This window comes from Microcebus murinus, chromosome 17, assembly GCF_040939455.1.
Source record: "Microcebus murinus isolate Inina chromosome 17, M.murinus_Inina_mat1.0, whole genome shotgun sequence".
Taxonomy (NCBI): domain Eukaryota; kingdom Metazoa; phylum Chordata; class Mammalia; order Primates; family Cheirogaleidae; genus Microcebus; species Microcebus murinus.
The window spans coordinates 48,971,762-48,982,675 of NC_134120.1; the positions used below are offsets into that span (position 1 = coordinate 48,971,762).

The 10,914-nt window shown below is 35.6% G+C and overlaps 1 protein-coding gene across 1 annotated transcript in view; it reads left to right on the top strand.

Annotated features, from left to right (window-relative positions):
- Positions 1-7,939, top strand: part of NDC80 (NDC80 kinetochore complex component) — a 40,569-nt gene extending 32,630 nt beyond the window's left edge. The window contains exons 15-17 of the mRNA XM_012746258.2: positions 1,452-1,582; positions 3,574-3,676; positions 7,746-7,939. Coding sequence (XP_012601712.1) covers positions 1,452-1,582; positions 3,574-3,676; positions 7,746-7,883 — 372 coding nt within the window. The 3' untranslated portion in view covers positions 7,884-7,939. The remainder of the gene's footprint in view (positions 1-1,451; positions 1,583-3,573; positions 3,677-7,745) is intronic.
- Positions 7,940-10,914: the final 2,975 nt, after the last annotated feature.

The window sequence follows — 10,914 nt, forward strand, 5'->3', positions numbered from 1 at the left end:
ACTCACTCTAGCTCGGGCAACAAAGTGAGACTCTGTCTCAAAAAAAAAAAAAAAAAAAGATTGATTCTGCATTCTACTGCTTGACCAGCATTTTATTTGAGAAGTATTCAGATGATTCTATTCATTGCCACTTATGTAATTTATGTGAATATTTCATCTATACCATTATTTCTTACTTTCAACAAGGTACTGGGAATTGAAAACTTTTCCTCCTGGCCTATATTATAGTTAGGATCTGCACATTTTTTTAAGTGGGTATGAAATTTTTAGAAAATATACCACATAATATGATCTGCATGTGAAATGTGAGATATTTGGTAATCATTTTTATTTTTTCATGTGTCCTCCATGATAATACTTGAGTTTATTCTCTGAAGCACTTACATGAAAGACTTTATGATAGTTCATTTTCACAAACCTAAAAATTTGAACTACAGCTACTTTGCCTGTGCATAGTTAATACATCTGTGAAATAATGAGCTACATAAGGCCTCCCTGGTGCTCATAGAAAAATTTTTAATCAAACTATCATAAAATTTCCTGTAGTTCAGACTTGAAAATACTACTGAATGAATCCTATACAGGCCTCTTGAAAAAGTCACATTGGTGAATACTTCAAACTTACCAAAAAGCTAAAGAACCTCACTTTCTAGACTCTAACCAGTTGACCTTGGCATCCTGAAAGCTGAACCAGACAATTATATTTAGTTTTTGGATCTTTAAGAATAAAATGACTTTTTAATGTTTTTAAGGAAATAAATATTTACTTTTTTTTTTGCAGACTTAATAAATGCTCATTACAAACAATAGAGAATCAAAAGAGAAATATATAAAATGGAAAATGAAAAGTGTCTCATAATCTACCATAATCCCTTCACTAGAAACAATGGTTAAAGTTTAAAATGTATCTTCCAGATAGACAAACATTTTTTAATGGTACCAAATTATACATAGTTTTCATAATCTGCCTTCCTCAACAATTCCTATATCTTTCCATGCAAATATATAGAAAGCCATCCTTCAATTGTGTTTCTATTTTATATATATATATTATATATATATATATAATTTAGCCAACCTCTTAGTAACTTTTTCCCTAAATTTTCAACTGACAATGTTGCTATAAATATCCTTATGTGTATATTTTTATGCATTTTTCCATTCTTTCTCTTTGATAAATTTCTGAAACAGAACCATTGAATTAAAGGTTGTATATATTTTAGATGTTAAAAATTCTTTCAAATTTTAAAAAAAGGTCACATTTGTGTTGATAGTATAGAATTCCCAAAGGAGCATTTTAAAGTCTCTTACATGTAAAGCAGTAAGCATCCTGAGAATACAGATGATGCAACCTGATTTTATTAAAATGCTTTCCATAAATTTTTAAAATCCACCTAGAGTATACAGAATGCGAATATCAAAAGGCCATAACCATGACTTTACCCTGATAGGAAGCCGAAGAAGAGGATGAAAAAGGTGCTAATGAGCTTGAGTCCTTGGAGAAGCACAAGCACCTGCTGCAGAGTACTGTGAACGAGGGTCTCAGTGAAGCTATGAATGAATTAGATGCTGTTCAGCGGGAGTAAGTTCATCTCGCCAATATTTATGTATTTTCAGATTACTTATTTAACATTTCTGTAAAACTAGATCTATTTGTATTTGCTTTAATTTATTTCATAGAGCTATTTGGGGTGGAGGGAGTGGTAAATAGAACTTAACTACAACTGCTTATAACATGAAATACTTTCCCTATCAACAGATACATTCTGCTACTATTATATTATTGCCCACCATGAAATCATTCATTTTTAGATCTAATTAATAAATGGATTCTAATCCCTGAAAACAACATAAACATTTAAATCAATTCAAATAACTTTAGCTGTTTCTTAGTGAATTTTGATAAAATTCTTCTAAGCTTTAATAAACTCCACTAAGCTCTTGTATTTTTAAGTTATATGTCCTAGAAATTATGTATGTTATATGGTAAAATGTAATTATACTAAAAATTATGATCAGCCTACTATAACACAACATACTCTTTCCTAATAATTTTATTGTAAAATCATGCAATAAAAATTACAGAGCCTATGGAAAAATTGATACTGGGACATAATACTCAAACACTCCATTAATAGCCAGGCTTGGTGGCATATGCCTGTAACTCAGCTACTTGGGAGGCTGAGACTGTAGGATCACTTGAATCCCAGTGTTCAAGGCCAGCCTGGGCAACCTAGTGAGACCTCATCGCTAAACAAATAAAATAATGCTTCATCAGTGACACATATAAATAAAAGATGGGAACCTAATAAAAATGTTAGCACAATGATACACGTTTAATAGTTAAGAAATATTTAAATGCTACAATGAATATTAGACCCTTAACCTTAAAAAGACCTCTAGTTTGCTTTGGGAAATGGGCATTCAGAAGGTTGCAGCTTGTGTGAGTTACTGTGAAGAGTGGAAAGGGAGTTATCTGAAATGGGATGGAAAATTGGAACCTCAGTAGTAGATGCATGTGGCTCATCACATATGCAGTGAACTGAGTAGCTGGTGGATGTTTGAGGTGTGTGCTTATGTGTGTTTTGTGTATTCTTTTGCATCTGGATCCAGCTGGGTGCAGTTTTCTGCATTGACCAAGTATTTCTCAAGGAGGAAGTTGGCATAACAAACATGAACATTGCACTATGCTCAGATTCCACCTGATAAATTAATCCAATTGGACCAAATACACATTCCACACAAACATAACAGAACTGCCTGTATAGTCTATTATATTTCTCAGAAGTCTTTTATAATCAAATTATACATTGTCAGGTTTTCCTTCTCAGTTTCCCTTATAATTTTTAAAACTTACCTAGGTATAATTTTAGCCACACTATGTAATAACTGTAACTACAAATAGTGGCATCCTTTCTTTAAATATTCTGCCTTTGTATATATAATTCTCTTGTGTAACCTATATAAAATCAATTTACTGAATAGTTAATCCATAGGCTCTATGTACATTTATATAAAATACACATTTTTTTTTAAGTCTTAAGTCACCCTCAAATAACTGAAAAATTCTTACTTTGACACTATAAGGACAGGCCTTGAGAAAGTCATACCTCTTAACTTATTTATTAGTAGTCTAGGGACAGAAAACTCAGTTGAAGTTTATTTGGCCTGTAGTTTTATTTGTTTTTAATTTGAATTTGAATGCCTAAAGATAAGACTTCTCCCCCATTTGCAAATTTTCTGCCTTGTCCTGAAAGCATTTGAATGTATGGTCCCTTTGGAGACTCAGTTAAGTCCCTTTGGAGACTCATTTTTTCTAAAGCTTCATATGTTAAAGAATGAGGTTTTGGTGCTGTTTTGTCTTGTTGCTTGCAAAGGATCTTTGAAAATGTTTTTAATTCTGTTTTAATGATTGAGAGATGGACCTCTATGAATTATACATATAGCAAGCAGCACATAGACTTATATATCACAGCTTTGTTTTATTGAATATGGAAATGGGAAGTGAACTAACTAGAACTGATACATTAGTTTTTTTTCTGGACAACTTAAACAGGAGTTTTTTTTCTGCAGATACCAACTAGTTGTCCAGACCACAACTGAAGAAAGACGGAAAGTGGGAAATAACTTGCAGCATCTTGTAGAGATGGCTGCTACACATGTAGTGTCTGTAGAGGTAAGTGTATTATGGTCTTTCCTGAATTCTAAGAAAGGTTTTAAAACTATGATATATTTTTTTTCTTCTATAGAAAATAAATCATGAATTTTCTTTCTATTGAAAACATGATCTATTAAAAATTTATCAGAAGAATCCTGTCTAATGTTGTGGTGAGGGGATGCAGGGGAACACTTGTAAATTTTATAAAGTAATCCGCTTTGTTTGTATAAGCAACATGCAGTGATAATACATCAACAATGTTTAATGATGTTGTGCCAGCCATATTCTACACACACAAGACACAGCAGTACATTTAGGATTTGATTAAGGTTAAGATGAAAGAGTATATCTTATGACAACTGTTTTTCCTTTCTGTAATTTCATGTAAAGAAAGAGTAAAGTATTTCTGAAGCATGAAGCTTATTTACCTTATCTTCACTCTTCGCTTAGCTTAAAAATTCAGCAGTAAAACTTCTTCTAACCTGCTTTACAGAGCCCTTAAAAGCTAAGATAAATTTACAAACTATAAAATTACTGGTTAATTTATTAGGTGATAATGTATTTCCAGTTGAGAATGGTTTAAGAAAAAAAAATTCATTATCTCACATGAACCGGCTTCCGTTTATTGAAAACATGGGCATGTGATATCCTGCTTCCCATCGTCTCTCCTGAAAGATATTAAACTGCTACTTTTTGGCTTGCCAGTGCTCTTTACTGCTTAGTGGTAGAAACTAAGAGAGGCATCTGGCTACTACATCAGAAAATCTAGGTTCTACTCACTTTCTAATTCAACCATTTAGTGGCTCTGTAACTTTGCCTGATCCTTTTCAACCAGCATTGTTTATCTGAACCATAGGCCAGAAAATGGTCTGAGTGAATATTTTCTCATTTTCCCAAGAATGATGTACAATAGTGCATAGATGCATAAAAAAAAAGTTCATTGATAGTATACAATTGATGGCTTAGAGTGAGAAAGTCTGCTTGTATATATCATTTTATATCTTTTGGTCTTCAGTTTCTTTGTCTGTTAAATGAAAGGGTCATGCTAAACAACTGTCAACGTCCTGTGTACTTCTATCATTCTATTATCTGTAGCTATTAGTCTGTCCTCAGTTTTAGTCACTTAAAGTTAGATTTGAAAATATAATGGTAGATTACTATTATTTTTTAGTTAATTTCTGTACAGTTCAGTGTTTGAGAAGATCAGACCAAATTTAACAAATGTTTACTGATCACTTTGTACTATACAAAATTGATGATTAGTCAGTAAAAAAAAGTTTAATAGCTTAACTAATAAAGTGGAGAAGAAACACAGAAAGTCAAACCTAATACATACAAAGAAATTTTATATTACAGAACATGTTCTTACATTTAGGGAAAAAAAAAAGAAAAAAAAAAAAGAAATTTTATAAGTAATGAAGTTGGACTAAAGAAAACAAGAGTTTAGATCTAATGGTATCTTTAGATGGTATATTTTCCTTATGGGACAAAATGCTTATTTGAGCAATTCCCAGTTAAAGTACCATACAGATCTTATGTGGCTTGATGTTCTAGACCAAGGACCAGTAAACTACAGCCTGTGGACCAAATTGGGTCCACAGGCTGCTTTTGTAAATAAAGTTTTACTGAAACACAGCCAACTCACTTATTTCAGTACTATCTATGGCTGTTTTCATACCATAGTGTCAAGCTTGAGCAGTTGTAAAGAAAACCATCTGGACTACCAAGACTAAAATAGTTACTATACTATTTGGTCCTTTACAGAAAAAGTTTGCTAACTCCTGTTCTGGACTCCTACTTCCCTGAGGGACACAAAATGACTTTTTTTTTTTTTTTTTTTTTGTCTATTTAGGCATGCCAAAAATTATTATAAAGCTATAATAACTAGCACATTGTAGTATTGATGCAGAAAGACCAGTCTCTTTGTTTCAAAGAATGCAGAAATAGATGCATGAGCACAGCCATGAAACTGATATGTGAGGGGGCAATTTTTCAGAATAGTGAGGTAAAATGAATTGTTCAATTAATGAAATTGTATCCCTACCTTAAGCTCTACACAAATCAGTCCCAGGTGGATTAGGAAATTACTATAAGGATAACTTTTTAACTTTAAGAGAATTATAAGAGACTATCTTTACACCTCAGGGGTTGTAAAGGAGTTCTTAAGTTAGATACTAAATAAATAAGAAAAGAGGACAGAAGACTTGAATGGGCCCCCAAAAATACATATATCCAATATATAGCATACAAGTAATTTTTAAAAAATACTTGAAAGAGAATTTCGCAAAAGAACAAAGGTGGCTAATAAACATGAAAATTTATACTATATTCCACACTTAAGAAATTGGCAAAAATTAGTTTGATAGTACCAAATGCCAGCAAGGATATGGAAAAATGGGAGTTCTCATCTACTGCTGGTGGTTATCAAATTGATGTAACAATGTTAGAAAATAATTTGGCAATCCCTAATAAAACTGACGGTGCACATATCTATGCAGTTCCACTCTAGGTGTTTGTTGGGTTAAATAGTGTCTCCCCCACTCCCCCAAAATTCTTCTCTATCTAGAGTCACAGAACATGACCTTCTTTGGAAGTAGGGCCTTTGCAAATGTAATTGGTGAAATGATGTCACGTAGATTAGGGTAGGCCCTAAATCCAGTGACTAGTATCCTTATAAGAAGACCATGTAAAGACAGGCAGAGAGTGGAGTGAAGCAGCTACATGCTAAGGAGCACCAAGGATTGCCGGGAAGAGGCAAGGAAGGATTCTTCCCTAGGTCCTTCACAGGGAGCCTGGCCCAGCTCACATCTTGATTTTGGATTTATGGCCTCCAGAACTATAAGAGAATAAATTTCTGTTGTTTTAAGCTACCTAGTTTGTGAGAATTTATTATGGTATCAATATTTGAAATAGCAAAAAAACAAATAACATGGTATATTAGTTTCCTATTGCTACTGTAACAAATTTCCACCAACTTAATGGCTTAAAGCGACACAAATGTATTATCTTATTGTATTCAGTCTAAAATGAGTCCACAGAACTGCAGTCCTTCTGGAGGCTCTAGGGTAGAATCCATTTCCTTGCCTTTTTTGGCTTCTAGGGGCCACCTACGGTCCATGACTTTTAGCGCCTTCCGCCATCTTCAAAGCCAGAAGCATAAGATCTCCTCTCCTTTCCACCCTCTGCTTCTGCTTGCACATGCTCTAACTCTGACCCTGCGACGTTGCTGACTCTCCATCATAAGGACCCCTGTGATTACATTGGGCCCACCGGGGGTAGTGTAGGATAATCTCCTTTTCTCAAAGTTTTCCTTAACTTAATAATATATGTAGAGTTTCTTTTTCCCTGTAACATAACATAGTCACAGGGTCCTTTCTGGTATTAGGTCACAGATATCTTTGGGGAAGCTGTCCAAAATTCATTACGAGTAAAATAAGTAAATATTGATATATTCATCCTGGAATACTATACAACAGTACATGAGTAAACTGTAGCTATATGTATTAATATGAATAAATCTTAAAATACTGGATAAAAAGTCATAACATTACATTTAATATCATTCAGTAAATATGAAGATTAAAACTAGGTACTTTTTGCCTGTAATCCTAGCTCTCTGGGAGGCCGAGGCAGGCAGATTGCTCGAGGTCAGGAGTTCGAAACCAGCCTGAGCAAGAGCGAGACCCTGTCTCTACTATAAATAGAAAGAAATTAATTGGCCAACTAATATATATATAGAAAAAATTAGCCAGGCATGGTGGTGCATGCTTGTAGTCCCAGCTACAAGCTGGGACTGGGAGGCGGAGGTAGCAGGATTGCTTGAGCCCAGGAGTTTGAGGTTGCTGTGAGCTAGGCTAAGGCCATGGCACTCACTCTAGCCTGGGCAACAAAGTGAGACTCTGTCTCAAAAAAAAAGAAAGGGCCTACATGGTGATACAAGAATATTCTTTTTATTCCTATTATTTTTTATGACCATTGAATATTCCCTTTCTTACAAATGTTACACTTTTGTTTGTAAATTTCACAATTAAGCACTTTAAAAGAAATTAATGTTTTTACATTAACAATTGCTAATTGTTGTCACTAGAAACATCTTGAGGAGCAGGAGGCTAAAGTTGACAGAGAGTATGAAGAATGTAAGTCAGAAGATCTCTTGGAAAATATTAGAGAGATTGCAGATAAGTATAAGAAGAAAGCTGCTCTACTTAAGGCTTCTGATGAATGAAGATAAAATGTTGATTATCTTTGTATCATAGTTAATAAAATTGAATCAGTAAAGTGTTTCTTTTTCCTCATTTCTTACTAACTTCACATGCTGAGAAGATAGGTGGTACAAACTAAACCAGAAGTTAGCAGCTACAGGTTAAGTAACTTGGGACCAGAAATGTTTTGGATTTTTTATTGTTGTTTTGTTTTGTTTTCAGAATAAAGTTTTTAACTACAACTCATTACAAGGTCAAGTGTGGAATTTTCCTCATGGCCAAATCCAGCCACACCCCCTCATTTACACATTATCTATGACTGCTTTCACACTGCAATGGCAGAGTTGAGTGTAGGCAACAGAGACTATATGGCCCGAAAAGCCAAAAATATTTACTATCTAGCCCTTTACAGAAAAGTTTGGTGATCCCTCTTGTATAAATTATACAATGTTGGTACTAACTAAAACTTTTTTTTTTTTTTTTTTTTTTTTTTGAGACAGAGTCTTGCTTTGTTGCCTGGGCTAGAGTGAGTGCCGTGGCGTCAGCCTAGCTCACAGCAACCTTAATCTCCTGGGCTCAAGCGGTCCTTCTGTCTCAGCCTCCCAAGTAGCTGGGACTACAGGCATGAGCCACCATGCCCGGCTATTTTTTTTTTTCTATATATATATTAGTTGACCAATTAGTTTCTTTATATTTATAGTAGAGGTGGGGTCTCGCTCTTGCTCAGGCTGGTTTCGAACTCCTGACCTCGAGCAATCCACCCCTCGGCCTCCCAGAGAGCTAGGATTACAGGCGTGAGCCACCACGCCCGGCCCTAACTAAAACTTTTTAATGACTCTGGACATACGTCCAACCACTCCTGATCCAGAGCCATATGGTTTTCCAAGAGGTTAAAGTTCTTTCTGGCTCCATGCCATCTTTACTCTGAAGCAGAAGCATATGGAATGTGAGAAACAGAGGAAATAATAAAATAGTTCAGTCCTATCATTTTAGAGATGAGAATTGATTCCTACAGAAGTTCTGACTTACCTCAGGTCACACCTCTTAGTAGTGCAGAAGCCACACTGGAACTTACTGGGGCTGAAGCACAGTGCTTAGTATAGCTGCAGGAGCCATGAAAAATGAATACCCAGAATGATGAGGATGTTGTGTTAGAATGTGAAGTTTAGCTTTCTAGTCTTTCAACTTTATTCCAACTCGAATGTGAGTCAGAATGAACATATAATAAAAAGAAATGTAAGCAGTATGCTATAAGAATTTGGAATGGGTCGAGTGCTCAGTGGAGTGCTCAATGGGTGGAGTGCTCAGTAGCTCACTCCTATAATCCTAGCACTCTGGGAGGCCAAGGCGGGCAGATCATTTGAGCTCAGGAGTTTGAGACCAGCCTGAGCAAGACTCCGTCTCTACTAAAAAAATAGACAGAAATTAGCTAGGCAACTAAAAATATACAGAAAAAATTAGCCGGGCATGGTGGCACATGCCTGTAGTCCCAGCTACTTGGGAGGCTGAAGCAAGAAGATCACTTGAGCCCGGAAGTTCGAGGTTGCTGTGAGCTAGGCTGATGCCACAGCACTCTAGTCCGGCCAGCAGAGTGAAACTGTCTCAAAAAAAATAAAAAGAATTTGGAATGGAATTAACAGCAAAGCTTTATGAGGGGGAGCACAGTCAGAGTGGAATGAACAAAGGTCATGGCTGGGGGATAACTAATAGCTATAACAAGATTAATAGTTACCAATGTACTGAAGAATCTTGACTTCTGACATCCAATAGAACTTTCTTCAACAGAAATGTTCTGTCTACACTATCCAAAGAGGTACCAGTCCAATGTAGCTGTTGTGTACTCAAATGACATATAACAAAAGAGACAAAGATCTGAATAGACATTTCTCAAAAGACATGCAAATGGCCAATAAGTATGTGAAAATGCTCAACACAACAGAGAAATGCAAATCAAAACCACTATGCAGGTCCGGGCATGGTGGTTTACGCCTGTAATCCTAGCATTCTGGGAGGCCGAGGCGGGCAGATTGCTTGAGGTCAGGAGTTCGAAACCAGCCTGAGCAAGAGCGAGACCCCATCTCTACCATAAATAGAAAGAAATTAATTGGCCAATTAACATATATATATATATATACAGAAAAAATTAACGGCATGGTGGCGCATGCCTGTAGTCCCAGCTACTCGGGAGGCTGAGGCAGCAGGATTGCTTGAGCCCAGGAGTTTGAGGTTGCTGTGAGCTAGGCTGACACCATGGCACTCACCCTAGCCTGGGCAACAAAGTGAGACTGTCTCAAAAAAAAAAAAAACCACTATGCAATAGCATCTTACCCTAGTTAATATGGCTTTTATCAAAAAGACAGGCAATAATGGATGTTGATAGGGATATGGAGAAAGGGGAACCCTTGTGCCGCTGCTGACAAGAATGCAAATTAGCATAGCCACTGTGGAAGACAGCATGGAGGTTCCTCAAAACACTAAAAATAAAACTACCATATGATTGAGCAATCCCACTCATGGATATATCCAAGAGAAAGGAAATCAAGATACTGAAGAGATACTTGCTTTAATGTTAATTGCAGCACTATTCAAAATAGCCAAATATGGAATCAACCTAAGTGCCCAACAATGAATTAATGGATAAAAAAATGTGGCATATATATATATACACAATGAAATATTCAGCCATAAAAAGGGATGAAATCCTGTAATTTGAAGAAACATGGGTGGAACTGGAAGTCACTATGTTAAGTAAAATAGGCCAGGCACACACATATCTCATGTTCTCACTCATGTGGGAGCTAGGAAGATGGATCTCATGAAGATGGAGAGTAGATGGGTGGTTACCAGAAGCTGGGATGGGTAGGGGGGAGGAAGGGATGAAGAGAGGTTGATTATTGGGTACAAAAATACAGTTAAAAGAAATAAGACCTAGTGTTCGATAAATCAGAATGACTATAGTAAACAATATATTGTAGATTTCAATATATTGAAATAATTTGAATTGTTAGAGAATAATCCAAATGTTCCCAGCATAAAGAAGTGTTTAAGATGATG